The sequence below is a fragment of the Neopsephotus bourkii genome, unplaced genomic scaffold (genome assembly GCF_033783945.1).
Source record: "Neopsephotus bourkii isolate Nb327-2 ecotype Australia unplaced genomic scaffold, CSIRO-AGI_Nbou_v1 NB_673, whole genome shotgun sequence".
NCBI classification, from domain to species: domain Eukaryota; kingdom Metazoa; phylum Chordata; class Aves; order Psittaciformes; family Psittacidae; genus Neopsephotus; species Neopsephotus bourkii.
In genome coordinates this window covers 1198410-1218724 of record NW_026901172.1, presented here as the reverse complement: position 1 = coordinate 1218724, position 20315 = coordinate 1198410, and the positions used below count along the sequence as shown (strand labels likewise).

The following is a 20315-nucleotide window of genomic DNA, read 5'->3' as shown; positions in this document are numbered from 1 at the left end:
TTTAAGCAGCCACTAAGGTCCTGCTGACAGTTTTGGACTGAAGCCTGAATGCTGCTCTATACATGTAGCTTGTCTTTCATTTTGAAATCAGTGGTTTAGTTCTGACTGACTCCCTGTAAATGAAAAAATTCACTTTTAGAGAATCTAGTCAAGTTTTTATTGATAAATTAAATTAACCTAACATAGTTAGACACTTTGTACCCAAGGAAAGAATTGAAGCAACAATATATGCAGTATCTAGACAGGGTAACACACTAATCTATTACTACTGTGCCCATACAATACGCCTCTCATTTATTCTCATCAATGGGCAAATTGTTCTATATAACACAACAGGTATAATTTTCTTTATCTCAAAGTCTATCTCAACCTCCTGCTGAAATAAAGAATGAATGCTTATTTGCCTGAAAGTAATCACAATAATCATCACAAAATGACATGCCGTTAGTGCTCTGCCCCATATATAATCCCCTATCAGTTTGTGAGAGAGATAACAATCAACTAATTGTTTATTGCTTTCAGCAGCATGTTATTTCCTGTAATCTTACAGAGGTTTTTCAGGCAGAGATCTGCCTGAATTGACTGTGCAACTATTCTGAATGAGAGCAGTTACACAAGACCTCCCATCTTGGAGTCTGTTTGCCTCTCCAAACACTCACCAGCTTGCCTGTAGCACTTTGGCCTCCCTCATTCAACCACAGTCCAGGTACCATGGCAGAGAAATAAGGTCCCCAGACACCAGGCACAAAAATGGGTGTTTCACTGACCTGGAAAAGGAAGAGAAAGCTCAAGTGAATCAAAGTACTTGTCAAATAGGTACTTCACAACTGATGTTTGGAAGCTCTCAGAGTCCAATACTGAAAAGGATTCCTGCTCCTCCTCCACTGGAGTGAAACTCCAACATGAGTGGAGATCTATAGGTAGAGATACTCTAAAGAGCATGTGGAGAAATATGTCCCTATTTGCACCATATTTAGGTATGACACTGCAGGTACTGATTGCACAGCTTCCCCCCCTCACTTCCATTTACAGAATAGCTGGGTCTGGTCATGCAGAAAGTAAGAAATACCAGGAACAGGAGCAATGTTTTACAGGGAGAGAGAAACCGCTTCGATTCTGCAGAAAAACACCTAGAATGAACAGTTGGATACAACACTCTGCTTGACTGCCACTAGGAAATACAGCCAGTGCAATCAGGAACTGGTGTTAACAGAGCACTCCTCCTGTATGTTTTCAGAGGGGATCCTGCAGACAGAGGACAGTGAGGTCCCCACGATCCACCATCAACTCCTGAGGCTTGTGGTGAAACCCAAGCTCCAGTGTTCACATGGCACCACCGGGAGGGCTAGGAGCCTTGGGTGGCAAACCTGGCCTGTGTGAAAGGGGATTTGCTTGTGTTAGCCACGAGGAAACATTTGCCTGGATAAACATGACATTCTGCCCTTACTTAGGCTTAGCTTTACACAAACCACTCCTTCTATTGAGCCTCTCCATCAAAGCAGATATCTAAGCTCTATCTTCCAGAGGCTGAACATGACTGTATTGTACCACTTGCATCAAATATACCAAACACATACACAGTGATATCCTGCTCCTGTGCAATATTCTAGTGGTCAGACCACTCAGGAGGTGGGAGACACTGGTTCATTTCCTTTCTCTCCTTCAGAAGATGCAAATTACCAATTTATAACGGTGGAAGGCATTTTCCTTCCTCTTATAAAGCTGTTCCACTTTCCATAAAGGCTTTCTAGACATTCTTTCTGGTTCAGAAAGAAAGCCTAAGGAGGTGTGCTATCTAGTCTACCAAGGAAGGTGCAGCACACAGAGGGCAGTGGAACCTGGGTCCTAGCACTTGCTACAAAGACTGCTTGAACAGAAGTTACCCATCCCCTGGCAGGGTACCTGCCATTCTTGGAAGCAAGATTCATGTTTTCTCTTCCAGGACCAACAGAGGTATATATATTTGAAGTACACACAGCCATTTCACTGGGAAAAGAGAACAGCAATGCAGTCCTACATCATCCCATGAAGCAGGAATGCACTTCCCTCCAGTCCATGTTAATGGGATGGCTAAATCTGCAACTGTTGTTCTCTAGAAGGTGGGAAGCACTCCAAGAGGAGGAAGTGAGAGAATCCACTAACAAAATAAGTCTGTGTGTTTGCAATACTGGAACAGCAAAAAAAGGGAGGTTTTAGTCAATGGGACAATGTTATTATGTACTTAAACCTCGCTCTTCATTAGCAAAATTCTAGATCCATTGAAGGATGCTTAATGTTTGCTATTGATTTCTCTAAGGCCCGGACTTCACATCAAAATAGTCTGAGGAGGAATAATTAAAAATTCAGGCCTGTTCCTGTTAAACTCAATGCACATTGTCCCTAGATTTAAACAGGCCAAGCTTTAAAGACAGTTTTTTGCTAGCAACTAGGAAATATGCTCCAAGATGCAGTTTACTGTGCATCACACATGTTTAGTAAATACAGCAGCAGGGAGGTTGCTGCACAAACAATAGTCTGCTCAAGCCATAAACTGACATGACAGCTGATTTTTGTCATGAAGTTAAGTAGGAAAGCAAAACAACACAAGCTGGCTTCTCAAAATACACCACTACAGTGTCAAACAATCCTCATTTCTCTTAGGAGCACATCTAATAAATACAAGTGTCTTGCTCAGCTCTCCTCTACCAGTTCTACCGCGCTGACTTACTCTCACTAAAGATGCATGCGCGCACATGTGCCTGTGTGTCTGCGTAAGATCTTGGCTGACAAAACCCATTAAAGAGCAAGAATAGCTGCACTGAATTTAAAAAGGCATTTACGACTCCAAGTGGACGAAGCTACGTCAAAAACATTGCAAAGACATTTGGTTTTGTTTTGTTTTCTCTTAAAACTACAAATTATTACAGCTTTGAGTTTTCAACACCTCTATGGGGCAAGCTTTCTTTTACAATTGCAATAACAAAATGGAGTGCAACAGAAAGCAAGTCCTAAAATAACCTGAGTTTTAGACTAATTCCACATTGCTGACCTTGCAAAGAACACAGAATACGGTCAAAATTCCCAGTTAATATCTGCTCCCAACTAGTGATGGAAGCGTGTTGAGAACCCAAATGTCCCATCTCATTCCCATTCCACCGCTGTGGACACACCATGTGTCTCTGTAGGTGGGGAGGAACGTTTAGGACAGAAAGGACCTGGGTTTTTGAAGTCCCGTCTCAAAGTATTTTTGATGCAGCAAACTTTGCAGTAGTCTCCCGTGTTTTCTGAAGGAAGACTCTAGGTACATCAGATGTATCAAGCTTAAAATCTAACATCGTATAGTCTGAAGAAACCAAACAGTCTAAGGATCTTAAAGGCACAAAGATGCTTTGTGAAATCAGGGGAAGTTCTAGGCATCAAGAACTGCAGTTTAAAACAAACAAACAAACACAAAAACCCCCTTTCTTCTATCTTTAGTCCACAATTTACCAAATTGTTCTATAGATCTGATAGCACCAAAAGGATTAGATTGCTTAAAAGACCAAACCTCTCCCCAGAGCCAGTACTTCTGGCCTAGTATTTTGGACACCCACAGGAATGTACCAGGACAGAATATTTCCCAGCTGCCTCTTCTCAAATTATACTGAGAGTTTCCTATCATCTTACTAGTGAACTATCATTTGTACACATCCCAGCAAACTTTCAACCCATAAACAGAGCAAACGAGGGAGCTGCATACTGCCACATTGATGAATATAGTCAGTGGGGTACTAGGTTATCATGGTTTTTTCTGTTGTGGAAACTTTCAACTGGAATAAGCAACACTTGCTGTAACACTGGGCTTTAGTGATACTGGATACGGCATCAGTCTCCTTCCACTCAGAGAGTTTAAGTCACGTTTTTCAGACTCTGGGTTTTGATGCACATGGAAAGTGAGAAAATCAGGAAATAACACACTCCCCAAAACAGACACACAAGCTCTGAGAAGCAACAGCATGAACGTTCTTCCATAGATACATACATAAGAAATAGCAAATGGTTTCCATTTCCCCTCCTTGAAATATTTGGATGATGCCTCAGTTTTTCAAGGCATGCAGCAGCTGGCATCAGTATTTTCACAAGAAAAAGTCTAACTTGTGTTTGAGTACACATACCACCCCATCCCACTAAAACACAAGACTAGACATAAGCGTAAGGCTGGAGAAAGAGTGCAAAGTTTGCCGCAGAACCCAGAAGACAAGCACAATTTGCCAGACTTAGAGCTCACTTTGTTACACTGATCCCAGGTTGTTTTCATAGCTTTCCACTGCCTTCAGACATTCTTATGATGACATAGGAGGATCAATGTGTTGTCATTACTTTTTTTCCCTTTAATGAGCTTAAGAAAATCCTTAATCTTTTTCATAGAAAAACAACATCTGGTTTAGATTTATGGGCAATTGATTCTTATTTTTAAAGCAAACAAGAGATGTCATCCTTCTTTGAAAGTTAAAATCCGAATTCAAAGGGAGCCTCCGATATTCTGCCTTCTATTTAACTTAAATTCATCCCGTGACACAATCCTATTGTGAGACATATTAATGTTTATTTTTTGTACATACAGTGAAACTGAAACACCGAGAGGATATCCTCTGCTAGACGTTAGAATGATCTCTGCACACCAGTGATTGCATCAGGAGTTTGAAAAGGGGCGATGAGAAGAATCTGAGCCTATTCACTCATTCAGTCATAAGCAGTGTCTACAAATGTTTCAGTTGAACGTATTCACAGGGAGACTATTGCCATGTGATGATTGATAGTTACTTACAGAAGTATTCCACTCAGACAAGCAATTCCACCTCATAGTTATTCTATGTGGAGGGGGAAGGTTCCTTTTGTGCAGGAAAATGTCACCTTCCCATGTCTCCCCAGCACACACAGTCCTACGTGCTAAGCCCATAATTTCAGATGAGCATTAAGCACTTCCAAGATTCCTGCTCATCTGAAGGGAGAAAGAGTTCAACACCTTCTGAAAGGGAGAGGAAGGAGAGAAAAGTTCTGTCTGGGAGGATCTAACCTCAGTGTGTGCTTTATAAAAGATCATACTAATATGTAAGATATGTAAACATTATAGAGCAATCAGAAACAAATGAAATGATGAATTCAGTTTAACAATATTCAGCTGTGGTGCAACTGCCAGAAGGCACTTTCTGTTATGAATAGATCATTTGGACGAGTTACAGACCAGATTTCAACCCTGACGTGTGCTAGGAAAATCAATGTCAAATTATCTAAGATCAGAAGGTATCAGCAGTACATCTGGCAGCCCACAGAAATGAAAAAAACATCTTCAAAATACATAATGCTACATAGAACTAAGCTAAAGTATGAAAGGACCTGCTTAAATGGCACTAATATGTGAGATCTGTCGTGTATTTAATTTAGTTTAGCTCTTCCCACTTGCCTTCTTCCCCTCTAAAACAAAAACATGCAAAAAAATTCATCTCTCTTGTAAAAGGCTACGTGGAAAAAAGCACTACTTACCACTGAGAGGTTAACTTACAGCTCATATGAGTGAATCAGAGGAGTCAGTGCCTTTAATCGCAACTAAGTTCAGCTTTAAGGACTGTCATTTGGTACAAGGAGTGGAACAGAACCCAGAGGAGCATCACGTAGGCATTCTGCCATCCTATCAGATGAGCAAGTTGCAATGCAAGATTTATTTTGCTTAGCTTTGTTTTGCTAAACTAGCCATAATGATCAGGCACATGCTTGTGTTTCCTCCTCAGGTTTATGTAAATGTTACAGCAACCAGAGACAAGATAAAGTAAAACACACCACACTGGCAAAAGCAGTTTTACGGAAGCAGAACTTGCTTCTTTAGCTGATTTGTTGCTGATGTAGGCTCACATAAATTCCATATAACACTATTGGAAAATATCTGAAAAGTATCTATATTTAATATATATTAAAGTCTTAAGGTATACTGCTATATACCCATCTTCTTCCATTTGTAATTTTGCTTCCTGATATAAAGCCGCTCATATTAACAGCATTCAAGTATCACTATCAGATTCTCTGTTTACTTGCAGTATGCCCTAGAGAGAGAAAAACAAAAAACAAATTAATGTGGACTATTCTTGACTTACATCGACTTACATCAAAGGAAAATTAAGCCTTTATTCTGCTGTCACAACCTTTTCAGAGTAACCATTTGCTAATGAGAAGGTAGGCCAGAAAATTTGTTTGAACATCACTTCACTTATCAGCTTCTATAGCCAGAACTTTAGAATAACAGCTGCTTTTGTTAGGCTAAGGCAGGTATGAAAAAAGATCTAAGATATTAATGGAAAGCAGGGAAAAAAAACCACAAGGGAAAGCATTGTATCAGTCACCAACTAATAAATGCTCTTTACAGTTGTGAACTTTGATCACTGACAAGTCAAATACTTTCATTAACTTCTCCGCTTTTAACTTCCAAAGTTTCTGAGTGTGGATTGAGAATACCAATAGTCATTCAATGCAGAGGTTTTATATTGATGCATAAAATCCTGTATTAAAGAAAACTGTATCATTTTGCTTCTGCTGACAGATGGGTCTTATATAGCTATTTGACCACAACAGTCTGACAAAGAATGAAAGAGATTCATAAAAGAAGGGGAGAATTCAAAGGGAAACCCAAGAATGTTTCATGTCTAGGTTTCTGGTTCAAACTTAGGTCACAGTAATAGCTACTGAGTGTGTGATTTAATAACAGCACTTTCTGGTGGCATATATATTAACTGGGCGGAGTTGGGGCGTGCGATTGTATTTGCAGTGAACTGATGTCTACTCTAAAACAGCCACCTGGCATTACTTCTCAAGCACTACACGGGTTTAAAACTAAGCTTCCCCTTAACTTTGGGGACAGTTCTCTAGGTTAAACCTATGGTGAGTGCAGTCAACTTCTTTAAATGTATTTATTATTAGCAGTAATTACATATTAAACACATAACAGCATTCAAGCTTCAGCCTGATGTAAAATATATTGAAGAAAATAAGGTCTTGGAACACAAGAAGAAGCTTCAGAGCACAAAAGGAAATTCAAATTTAGTAATATTCCAACTCCATAGCTCATACACCACCACTCATTGATTTGATCATATTTTAAGCTTATGTCCCCTGGCCATCATCAGTTTGCTATGCAGCTGCATAGCTTGTGGTGGCAAGCTCTTCCATGTGACAGGTTGGCACCCCTTGGGCCATCCTCAGTGACAGAGTTGCTCTGCAATGATATTAAGACTAGGCCACAAGAATTTTTGCACAGAGCTAACTTTATCCCACTGGAAACACAGAACTTACTGGGCGGACAACACCACAGATCCAGAATGTGGACTTCGGGATTTTGCTTCAGCAAATCTGTCCACAGATTATTTTGGTAATCTCATTATAGACACTTGAAGAATTCTGGCTTATGTGATGAAATCCCTTTTATAAATGCCTTGCAGAACACGCACTCCATCATTTGTTGCCAAGGCTAAATCACAGGTTTGCCAAACCCAGAATTCTGGTAACTTACTAAGCCTTAGAGACTCCCATTTAGTTATGAGAATGGCAATAGTATAAAACAAAGCAAAACAAAATTGTCCAACTATGTCTATGGAGGTTGTGCAACAACAACAAACAGTATTCAAAGACATGAGGCAACATTTGTGCAGTATAAGACACTGCAAGATAAGATTTTTGACTCTGGAGCCAGGCAAGGTTGAAAGAGACAGAAAGGCAGATACAATCCAAACCAGGAAACACCATCATGCAAGAGAATCAAAGGCTGCTGGGCACTGTCAAAAGCATAAACTTACGGCCAAGGAGTGGCCCATGCTGGGAAAGCTGAAACAGAAACACGTATGACATGGTTTAGTGTTTGGTGCCTGTGTCAGGAAGGTTGGAACTAGATGATCGTAAGGTCCTTTCCAACCCTAACTGTTGTATGATTCTATGATTCAGAATTGTTTTGCCCAAGTTGGTTTCTTTAGTGTTGCTTGTAGTAAAGACATGGTTTTGTGCCATCTGTGGCCCCTCGTTGCCTTCAATCGCATGGGAGATAAGTTCAAAGGGTGACTGCTTGCAGGATGGGAGCTCTGGCAGAGGCATGTGTGCCTGTTTAATTCAGGGCCTGAGGGGTCTCAGAAGACAGTCTACACCTAGAAAATGAACTCGAGAGGTGGAGAAAGAAGACAATGATATTGCTTATTTACACAGCACAATAACATTATGAACACAGGTCCACTACATTCCAGTGCAGCAGCTCTGCAAGGCTCAAGCCCAGCAGATTCACAAAGGAGATGTATGACAATATTTACAGAAAGCCTTTTTTTTCATTTTGCCATTTATTTTGCAGTAGGTAATATCACAAACTTGTATGACAAAAATCAAACCAATCACAATAACACCCGTCAGTCAAAATGACCGGAATGAGAAACATACAAAGAGCGTGCATCAAATGAAGATTGGGATCTGGGATTTCTGATGATGATTTGGAGCTCATCTTCCAGTTCAATCTCTGCTTTAGTTGTTTTCTGGACAAAACATTCAGCACAACCTAAAACTAGGAGAGCCATATGAATTCTTAGGGACTACTGTTACCTCTCATTCCAAATAGCAACCCTTATGAGAAGGGCAGCAAAATGTGAATGACACACATGTGGAACTATTTCTAATATTCTAAATTTGCCATAAAACATTAACTGGTCCACAAATTAGAGACCAAACAGGGTGTGTGATTAATGCCCAGTAAAGAAACCACACTTCCAGGGCAACCTGATTGCCTCATCTCTGAAAATACTTCAGGTGAGTTCTGCAGTGGGGCTATATACTGCCCAACCTGGCTTTATATCTAACAAGGATCAAATAGAAGAAAACTTCACTGGGATTATTAAACATTTTAACTGTGACATTTTTATTTGAGGCTAAATAAGGAAAGGTATTTAATTTTTTTAAATGAATTTTAATGAAAGAATATGTTGAGTTACCATAATATTACTTATTCAACTTGTACTTATGGTATAAAGAGAAATTCATCTGGATCAGTGCTTCCAGCCTTGGAGCCAAAGCCTCAACTTGTGCAAAGCAGCATGTTAACCATCAGCTTCTATGGAGATATGCTGATTCCTATTGTCTGAAGACCTAGGCTAACACTTGTATTTAGACACTTAAAAAGGTACTCTGATTTTCAGAAAAGCCAGAAGCATTTCCTATTGCCTTGTGGCTCAGCAACTTAGAACACGAAGCTAGTTGTTGAAGTATCCAAATGTGTACTTAGGTACCTAACCTTAGGAAATACGTTGGCCCCACTTTTTTAGTGTCCATAATGAAGAATATTAGCAAATGTCCATACATTGAAGAGAGACACCTCTTCACATGAGGGACAGAAGATACTTAGATACTGAAGAATAAGACAGAAATCTGTCTGCTTCTGCATATTCATGTTCTTCATCTTCTGAAAGTAGGAAAGAGCTCCTGAGGACAGCTCCTGCTGCGCGCACTTTGTCTCTCAGAACATCACTCCATCTCCTTAGGCACGCTTCAAAAACTGAGAACCAGGCAGGACTTTACTAGACAGTCTCCTCATCAAGAGGGGTGACCATGCACTCAAACATTTACTGCTTTACACCTAATCCACCAGAAGAAGCTATAAAACAGTGTTTGGGGTTTACCCCCTCACCCAGAGGATCCTGGTTCTTAGCTGTTAAAGACATCAACTAAAAGGTTGCTTAAAACTGACAACAACAAAAAAAAAATCAAATTTAGCAAAAAGAAAACTACCCTGTTTTACTCAGCTGCATTTTATTGTACCTTTAAAAATGCAATAGATGAGGCCCTTGCCAAGAGCAGGGAAGGCAAGAGGTCACAGGCTGCACTTGTATAAGCAGCTTTTCTGGAGGTCTGCCATCAGAAGCCAGTTTGAAGTTGCATTTCTCAGAAAACCTAACAATGGATGCTATGGGGCTTAACTGACTCACTGTACACCTTAACATCAGACCCCTCTACACAGTGGCTCATTTTTAGACAGCAGCCAGTTCCAGCCTCTTCATCTGAGCTGACTTGTGGGTATTTGATGCTTATTTTCAACGTGCAGCATCAGTTTTCAGCCAAGGTATGTATGGTATTAGTGTGTCTTAGGGTACAGCCACACAAATAAATTATTATGGGCAAAACTAGGAGGTCAGTTGCCCAGCAAAACCACCTCTACTCATCATCTTTATGTGGTGTATTGTGTGACAGATCCCAGGGACCTCGCACATTCCACAGGAAACCAGGGCCAAGAGTGCTAGTGCAGAGTTGCTGACATCGTGCAAACACACACTATAGATTACTCAGTTAATTCCTTCATCTGACTGTGCTCTTATTACCTGATCGTACAAAAAGATCTAAAAGTTCTCCTTTTTCTTAATATTAATGATTTCAGCCTTCAAATATTAACCAGCATATCTGAACAACTGAGATCTGTTTTAAATGGAATACTATTTTTCACATTGTAAAATCCTGCCATTTTCCTGAGGGGAAAATGCAGTGCTAGACTGGTACCTACCTCTCCTACTGTAAACTTCTGACTTCTTCACTTTGCACTCAAACCTCCAAATTCAAAAGCAGAATATAAAATAGGAAAAAAATAAAATTTTATTGGAAGCAAAATGCTCTTAGAATCATAGAACCATAGAAACATAGAATCACAGAATAGTTAGGGTGGGAAAGGACCTTAAGATCATCCAGTTCCAACCCCCCTGCCATGGGCAGGGACACCTCACACTAAACCATCTCACCCAAGGCTCTGTCCAACCTGGCCCTGAGCACTGCCAGGGATGGAGCATTCACAACCTCCCTGGGCAACCCATTCCAGTGCCTCACCACCCTTACAGTAAAGATCTTCTTCCTTATATCCAATCTAAACTTCCCCTGTTTAAGTTTTAACCCATTACCCCTTGTCCTATCACTACAGTCCCTAATGAAGAGTCCCTCCCCAGCATCCCTGTAGACCCCCTTCAGATACTGGAAGGCTCCTATGAGGTCTCCACGCAGCCTTCTCCAGGCTGAACAGCCCCAACTTTCTCAGCCTATCTTCATACAGGAGGTGCTCCAGTCCCCTTAATTTTGTTTGCCTTATCATTATTTAATTTTAAATGGGGAAATGTTAATAAAATATCACTTATCTGCCAAAAAATGCATTTCTTATAAATCTCCTTTTCAGCAAGGAAAAAAATGTTAGCAAAATGACAAAGAGAAAGAAGAACGTTTCAAGCTCAACTAAATCAAATAGGATGAATATGTATTTTATTTTCACTACATATTGCCTACCTCATGAGGACAAGGAAACTCAACTGTGAGGAAGCTGAGTTCAACTCACTGCATTTAGGGCTGCTTTAAACCTTCCCAATTCATTTTCTATTCACTAGGACAGAACAAGACTAGAGTGGATGCTCCAGCTCAGAAACAGTGCTGGAATCCAAACAATGCACAATACTGAGCCACTGAACTTCCACAAGGACACCAGCACTGTCTTTCTAGCTCCTTTCCATCCAAACCAACCTTCTAACTGGACATACAGAGCCTGTCCCTCCATGTACATACTGATAATAGCATAAGAGACAGCCTACAACCTTTTCTCATTATCTGTCTCTACGCCATAACCAAGGAGCTGTCAGGAGGATTAGAGGTAACACAAACAAATGATCCATGACCCCAGAGACGGGCTAGAACAAGTGGATCAAAAAGCTTCTGTATGAATACAAGATGATGCCAGGAAGGTCTAGAGAGTAGTTTCAGATTAACAGTTATGTCATTAAGAGTCTTCTGTGAGACAGATCTCCAGGAGAGGACAAAAGGAGCAGAGAAAAACCTATGCACAGGATCTGCCTCTAGAGCGGTGCCTGGGTTTTTGCTCTCCCAAGCACAGAAAAACAACACTGCTGTCCTCAACAGAAAATCTGCATCCCTGTAAGTTTTTATTCCTTGGGTGTGAGGTTAACCTCCTGTGTTTATTCCAGGAAGCAAACTTGGAACAAAGCCTGGGACAACTCGAGAGCTTCAGCTCTGGAAGAAGTTAAATAACAATGAATCCATAGGTTTTATGGGCACAGGTTCCAAGCTCATTCAATGTCCACCATTTCCATCCGTGTAAATCAGAGATGCAAGAGCTTCAAATGTCTTATCAGGGACCCCGATCAAATGCTCAGATTTGAGACAAAACCTTTAAACTTGATGAATTCTGACTCAAATGTTCACATACATTTACTTCTGCCTTCTATCAGTATCCATTAACATTAAGCATATTTTATGTTTCAGCTGCGGAAAGTATATACCTGGAACACAGTAGCATATCACTCTTTTCTTTGTGTTTATAAAGGTCAAGATTTCTTACATAAATTGGCAAAAAAAAAAAGACCCTTAATCTGTTAAATTATTCTCAGGATCCAAAACAGCAACAAAAAAAACAGCCCACATTTGTGATGGATTCACAAGCTCTTTACTAAGCACTTAAGCACTAGCAGTTCTGCATTGATTTATTTTGCTGTTTTATTTAGTGAAATGTCTGGATTCAGATATACAGATAAACTTTTTTCTTTTGCTCATATTTACTGTGTCGCCTTTCTTGAAATGGGAACTACAACTGCTTTGATAAATGGACTGAAAGGTTGTCTGGTTACACCATAGCTTCTGCTTGTGTCCTCTGTTGAAATGCCATTATGTACCCTTCTAAAGCAATGCTGCTCCATGACTCACAGCAGTTACTTCTGTGCCCCTCATAACAATAGCTCACTGGGGATATAGGGCCTCAAATGAGCTAGAACAATTTATACCACCCATTTATTTTTACTTCTCTTCCAATGATAGATACTCACTGTCACAAAGTGCCAGTTTATGTGAAGATTATAAATCTTCCAGCAGAGACAACTAACTGCAGGCCATTTTAAATATGCACTTTATAACACTACAGTTTGCTGCTATGGTAAATTACATTCCTGAAAGCTTATCACAATATGAACTAATTCATCTCAATGTTTAAAGGTAAAATAGAATCAGAAAGTCAAACCAAAGATCCATAAAGCTCGCTAGCCTGTTGTTAACAGTGGCCAGTAACAGATGGCTTAGGGAAGAGCCCAGAAACAGGTTAAACATACAATAATTCTTCCCCAGTATGTCATCCCAGCCTCCAGTGAGTTGAGGTGAACAACGACTTCTAGGTAAGTGCCAGACTTGTACAAGAGCATTGGAGTTTTTTAAGTGTCTTAAAATGAGTCCTTTAGCTCACAGCCCTTTGACTTCATTTCTGGTTTCTAAACAGACATGCCTCTGACACCACCTGCAGCATTATCTTGTTTTAGAAGACTAGGGACACCTTATCCCTACCTGAAAGGTTAGGAACTATGCACACAGAACACAAATACTGGTGGATGCTGCACCTCACTCACCAGATACAAAACCAACGCCATCTCCAAATGATACTTAAGAAAAACCCACCAAGCCTACCAGGCAAACCCTGTGTAGTCCCGGGCCAGCACAGGAACAGAGGGGCTCCATAGGAGGTTTCTAGCACTGATCTTTTCCCAAAGAGCTGATGTCAGAAATGTGAATTATAGGAAGATAAACATTGTCCTGTCTCATACCCTTTCCTGGAGATTGTATCAGAAGATCCTTGTGTTCTCTTGAAAACTATTTCCATGGTCGTCTCTAATACTCATGCTGAGTGGTCCAAGTCTTGATAACCCCAACTCATTCAACTCATTCTATCAGACATTGACAGTCCTGAAGAACTTGAAGCTTAGTAGCTGATGCGACAGGAATTCAAGGCAAAGGTGAGAAACAAATCTCAAATGTGGCATTTAAACAGAAAGCTCGAGGGGATTTTTGCATGCAGGTATTATTCCTAACATTATTTATGAGGGAGAATTATTCTTCAAAACCTGCAGTTTTAATGCAATTAATGGAAAATATCAAAGAAAACCAAAATCTTTTCAAATGCGGTTTGGTGTATTTATCTACACTGGATGTCCTTCCCATGTATCTTATGGCCTTTCTTATTTATTTAATGTATTATACAGTTCATTTTAGAGATTTATTTTCTTTTTTTCACCTTTAGGTAAGCATTCCTTCTATGCCAGTGAAGGCCACTACCAACCATAATGTCACACTTACAGGGAAAATGAATCTTCTTCTCCAATAGCCCTGAGTTACTGGGAGCAGATTTACACTATATGGGATATGCTATCACACACTATTTTAAATGTATTTTTAAACACTTGAATAATGAAATGGGTAAATCCTGAGAACCTTACTTGGTGTTTATTCAGCCCTTACTTACTGAGACAAACTCCCAAGGCCAGAGTAAACACTGAGAGAGGACCTCAGGCCTTCACCCACAGTTATAAACAATGAACTCAGCATAAACTGTGATTCCCAGCTGACAGTGGGAGAAAAGCAGCAGCGAATGCTTCTTGTCATTTTGCTCCCAGAATGATTATATGACAAGAGATTTACTTCCTCCCTAATAAAACTTGCCCCCTCTAAGATTCCCCCACCCACTGCTGGAGCAGGAAGTTTAAATGAAGAACTACTGATTCATGAGAGGGTGAATAAAATTGGAAATGGAAAAAAAAAAACCTACTGCCCAAGTACTGATGAAAACACAGCTCCCTCTGACCGGAGGAAGTGTGGCAGTTCAGAAAAATAAAAGGATACTTAGAAATACTGTTGCATCTATACCACCTTGGTGGACCATAGAGTGCTTAATACCCAGCACCTGTTATCACACCTTTCATTGGAGAGATCTCTGCACAGCTTCAGTTTCATTCTCATATTGCACGTGAGTAAACTAAGGAGAAGAACAGTCTGACAGACTCCTACAGCAAACCAACAACACTGAACAAAACCTGGGATTTTGACCCCAAATTCCACATTACTCTTGTAAATACAGCTAATTCAAAATTCTTTAAACAGAAAACTATGAAGTTGCTTTTCATACAACTACTGTATCCCCTTGAAAACTCTGTTTACTTGTTTCAGGACCCAGAGACAACCTAACTCATGACCAAAGTTACCCCTTACCATACCTCATTTCATTTGTATTTTAGTTATTCTTTTACAGCTCAGTTCACTTCTTGTAAGAAAATAAGAATAAAAAAAGAAGTCATTTTTATTCACCATGAGATTTAAACACACAGAATAAGCAGGCTGTTTAATAAATTCTTGACAACTCACAAAACCAAGCTAAACAAGGGATCCAGAAGGGCCATTCTTTACACATAAATACGCTTGTGATATGAGAGAATCCCCCATCCAGCTCTCCTCAGAACAGACCACTCCAGGAATTCACTTGGGTTTGCTCAAGACTGTGGGCTTCAGGCTACTACATTCTTCTGGGTCTAGAGAGGAGCAGTCAGAAGTGGTTAGTTTGCAGCACTGACGAGAGTGTTGTACCTGTCAAATCTGATATCATCACTTTGAAGAATACAGAAAAGGAAAGACAAAAATCTTCTGTACAATGAAGGGCCACTGCCCCTGATGGACTCCTGATGGAGTGATGCTGTGCTATCTGAACATCAAGGAAAGAAGTCAAATTCAGCATTTTTCATTTATCATTTCAGCTACAGAATCCAGAATACAACCTGCTTCCTACAACAGAAGAAACAAAATCCTCCAAACCCTATTCAAAGAAACAACTGCTATAGTTAGGAAATAAAGGTGCAAGGTGCTAGCTTCTAGAGCTAGATCTACTAACAGGTAGCCTTCGGTGGCACACTGCTTGAAGTAGAGAGGCCCAAATTATGCAGCCTGGTATTTCCAGCAGCCAGACCAGATAAATCTAACTAGTGTCAACATCAGGACGTAAGAAGCTCTGTCTCTCTTACTCCCTCTTTCTAAGGCAAAATGTGGGAAAGGAGTAAGGAACAGGACAGGAGCCCTTTTAGTAGTCAGACCTGGAAGAGGCCCAACATAAGCCTTTACATCCACTGTGCTTACATCAGAAAGAACAGAAAATCTAAGGGAGGAAGAAAACAGATCTCTGGTTTACACATTGTTTATCATACAGTGCAATACGCTATTGTCTACAGTGTGTAATTCTGTCTTTTCAGAGCATGGAAGAACTTCACAACATAAAAGGCAAAATTTCCAGCTCATATGTCATCCACTCCCAAAGCACTGGATAGGAGCAGTTTATAAAAGTAAAGACATAACAATTAAAAACCTACTAAACTATGCAGCACCTCAGCCTCCCACCCAACAGAACTAGAATAACAGTTCCTATGAGAACCCATTCATTCCCCAAGACCACCAAAGAGAAGACACTGCTGAAAGGGTTTGTGTTATAAATCCAACTCCCTAATACACAACTTTGTGTCACACAGGGTAGCTGACAGTTAACCCCAGGACTGTTGGAATTCTCATAGCAAGTGTTTTCACTGATGTCAGTGAGACATCTCTGGAACATCTGCCTTCAGAGAGTCTCCAAGCAGAATATTCTTCAGAACATTCACTCTGTCCTCATCTATTCCTTGAGTCGTTGAACCCAAATGATCTGTTCACAAAGGGGAAGGAAGTATTACTAAGCATTATCCAGTTTAGATACAACAGCGATTGCACTGCTTTCAGCTACCTTCCCCGGAACAGGCTGATTCTCAGCAAAGCAATGGGGTGCAAAACCTGGACATCTCTGACAGGCATACCCTAAACAGGAATGTCCCATTCTCCCGGTCACCAAGGCATACACCTGAGCTTTGAATTATGTCAGGCCAGGAACAAAGGAATCTTGCTCATAACAAAACCTTTTAATAACTCATTTACTGCGCAAGCCTCCCTTTCATCTCTGCCAAGCTTTAGGAAAGGCTGGGAGGCAAGCAGAAATAAACATTATACAGACTCACCACTGCTGGCTCTAAAGTAAACTCTCCGACTTCCTATTTACATTGCAAGATCTTAAGCTTTGTGGTTTACTAGTTCTGCAAGTAAGTGCTTTGGGTTTTGGAGGCTGCCTGCACATGATCCCCCACCACTACTGAAGTCTTCCTAGTTTTTATTAATATAATAAGGAGGTCAGAAAAGCAACATTTTTTTATATACCTTGCTAGCAGAAATATTTTACTTCTTGCCTTTTAAAAACAAAACAAAGCATGGAAAGCATACAGTGTCAAATTAATGCCAGCAAAGGGGATGTTAAAGTTTTGTTTGCTTCTTTTTCAAACCAAAGATGCTAGAACATGGAACGAGTCAGTCTCATTAAGAAAGGGTGTGGAGGACTTCTTTGAGGGACAAGTAGAAGGCGGCAGTTTTATGGATATATAACTCTTTCTAAGGCCACAGGCTGAAAAGGCACCTAAATAGGCTCTGTGACCTTTTCCTCAGAAGGCTGAATCTGTGTACACTGAGGACAGGCAACCTGCAACAACAGTCATGAAGTCAATGTGGTTTTCATTTCATGCAGCCCTCCCTGAATGTAAAACATCTTCATTAGCTGGGAAGTCAGCACTGTGACTGCTGCCAAATGCATTATATATATAAGCCAGCAGAACTGAACTGAATGAGGACAGAGCAAGGGAGAGAGGTTCCTAATTTATTTCTCCCGTTTGAAAGACACTAGCTGTGACTCATGTGCAGAACCGGCCTTAGAGAAGAATATTAAGAAAGCAAGAGGACTTATCAATTTCATAAAGCTCACACAGATCATTTCAAAAACTCATCTAGGCTGCCCTTCCTTTAACAGGTTTGCTTTGGGTTTTTTCCCCTCCTCCCCTTCTTGCTCGCCTGACCCTCCCAAGCCCAGCCCCTTTCCCCTGGTCAGGAGAAGGACAAATTGCTGCCTTTGCTAAACCCTGGGTCACAGCCAGTTGGCACTGGGATGCGCTGCCCTGGGCTTCTAGCCCTGTCCCCTCGGAGACTGCACGTTTCATGTCAGGGCTGCATGTGCGGCAGCAAGTGAAGAGTGCGAGGCTGGAGTGCTGCACGCAGCCCTCCGACTCACTCCAAAACACACTGCTCAGTGCCATCCCACTAGATTAAATATAGCTGGCAAAGCAAGTACCAGCCTATTTTGTCCCTGCGAGCTTTCCCCTCATCACAGCTGATTTCAAGCAGCTGAGAAGTCCCTGTGCAGTAATTACTCAGAAGTCTGCTGCTTTAACAACGTGGCATGTTCTGAAGAGGAGACTCTCGTATCAGAGCCAAAATATACTGAATCCACTTGCTGGTCTGGCTCCCACCGAGATTACAGAGATCAGGCTATGAGAACACTTTGAGCCAGCATGTCTCTGCAGTCTCCACTCCAGGATGTACTGCAAAGGACACGTACTGTGCATGCTTTTGGGGGTGGAAACGTGCTTTACACTCTATTTGTGTGAACAAAGCTGGCAGCTTGGGCGGATATTGTGGAGCAAAGAAGCCCTATTGTGTTTGCCAGTCATCACGAGAATCGAATGAACAAATTTAGAATAAGCAAATTGGGCTGAAGTTCCTTTAGCAGAAAACAGGCAAAGACTAGGCAGGCTTGATAAAAGAGAGCATAGGATATTCTTCCTGAAATAATCCATAGTAAACACTGGGACAGCAAAATTATCTGCTTATTTTGCTGTTCATGTAGTTGCTTAAGCTCTGGCTTTTAGATCACGTACTAAATCTGAAGGAAAAATAGAAGACAAACTACTTGTGCCTCTCCAATTTAAAGAATCCCTAACTTACAAGCTTCAAACCACGTACACATTACCACCCAGGGAAAAAGGAATTGTGCACCAAGCCAGGCGAGGCAGTTCACAATGACAGGAGTCACAGAAGTAACAAAACAGATGGAAAAGAGTCTCCACCTAAACCTGAAAATATTCCTTGACAATCCCCTCAAAAAACAAATTTGGAATAGAGAGCTGATAAAGAAGAAGCAATGACTGAAGAAGAACATAGACACATCCCTAAACGTGCATGGGAGGGAACACAAACCCTGGATGTTTGGGACTCAAAATGCCACCAAATTCAGACCCCCTCTCCTCAGTAAGCTGAAATCAGGCCAGTGTTCCCATTAGAAGCTGCTCTGGCTACTTCCTTCAGCTGTGAATCCAAAAAGGTGTTAGAGCAAGAATGACAAATATTTAGATAATGGAACAACTGTTCTGGGACAAGTGCAAAGCACAATGCTGATCTCTGAGTGAGCCTAATTCACAACAAAAGAGGCAGAAATGAGAGTTTATATGTGTTTTATCAACAAGGCCATTTTATGTGGATCTCTCCTACTTTATTCAATATGCATAAATAGCAGATATCCTGTACACACACAAGATTAGCGTGGTCCCATACTGCAGCCAACAAAAGAGAAGATGGGTGCTCCCCAAGACCCCTTCTCCTTCTCACAATGGGCTTCAGTATTTCTGAACCTTGCAGCTCTGCTTGCACATCCCTCCTTGTCTTCCATAAAAGTCCCAGTCTGGGGCAAGAGCCACTCTGCCCTCCTAGTGACTCCATAACCCTCAGCACTCTCACTGTTCCCATTACAGATCTATCATTTATGTCACTTACCATTTTAATTCTGCAAACTCCTTCCATAATCTCTGCCTACCAAAAACCAGTCCCTGTCTGGTCTCAGTTTGTTCAGTGTCAGGTAAGTTTCCTCTGACCTGTAGATACTTCTACTTTGAGGAAAAAGGATGTTTTATTTTGCAAGTTTGGTGCCCACAAGAGGAGTGCTATGCTGATATCAGGTATGGGAAACTGCAAGATTTCCCATACTATAAGATTTCCCATGTCCTATAGAACAGAATCACAGGATCACAGAATGGTTTGGGTTGGAAGGGACCTGGAAAGCTCACCCAGTTCCAGCCCACTGTCACCTTCCACTAGACCAGGTTGCTCCAAGCCCCATCCAACCTAACACTGCCAGGGATGCGGCAGCCACAGCTCCTCAGGGCACCCTGTGCCAGCGCCTCAGCACCATCATTGTAAAAAAGTGCCTTCATATATTTATAAGCTAGTCTGTATCTACCCTCTTTCAGTTTAAAACCAGAAAGCAGCAGCAGTACTGCTAGATCACTTGCTCCAAAGAACACTAGGGAATGTCTGTGTCCAACTCCCCTGCCACACTGCTTCCTCATATTACTTTTTTGTTGATTGCTAACTGGCAGCCAAGAGTAAACTCAATTCTTGGTGGTTTTATACATCTGCATAAGGGCAAGCATGCTTGTGTTCAGGACTGAGACAACATAGTGCAGAATCTACCTATATCTCCTAAATCACATAAAGGTTTCAGGAGAAAATAAAGGATTTTTGAAACCTTTCAAATATCCCATAAACCCCATAAGATATTGACAGGAAGTCAGGCTTTTAGTGAAACCAATTACCTTATTCCC

The 20315-nt window shown here is 41.0% G+C and overlaps 1 protein-coding gene across 18 annotated transcripts in view; it reads right to left on the bottom strand.

Annotated features, from left to right (window-relative positions):
* The window catches only part of FGGY (FGGY carbohydrate kinase domain containing), a 325223-nt gene that overhangs the window by 45949 nt on the left and 258959 nt on the right, over nucleotides 1–20315 (bottom strand). For all 18 annotated transcript variants that reach the window (XR_009725433.1, XM_061353407.1, XM_061353412.1 and 15 more), the window contains one exon: nucleotides 660–767. Coding sequence is in view for 17 of the 18 variants with exons in the window: in XM_061353407.1 (XP_061209391.1) it covers nucleotides 660–767 (108 nt within the window). In the remaining variant the exon portion in view is untranslated. The remainder of the gene's footprint in view (nucleotides 1–659; nucleotides 768–20315) is intronic.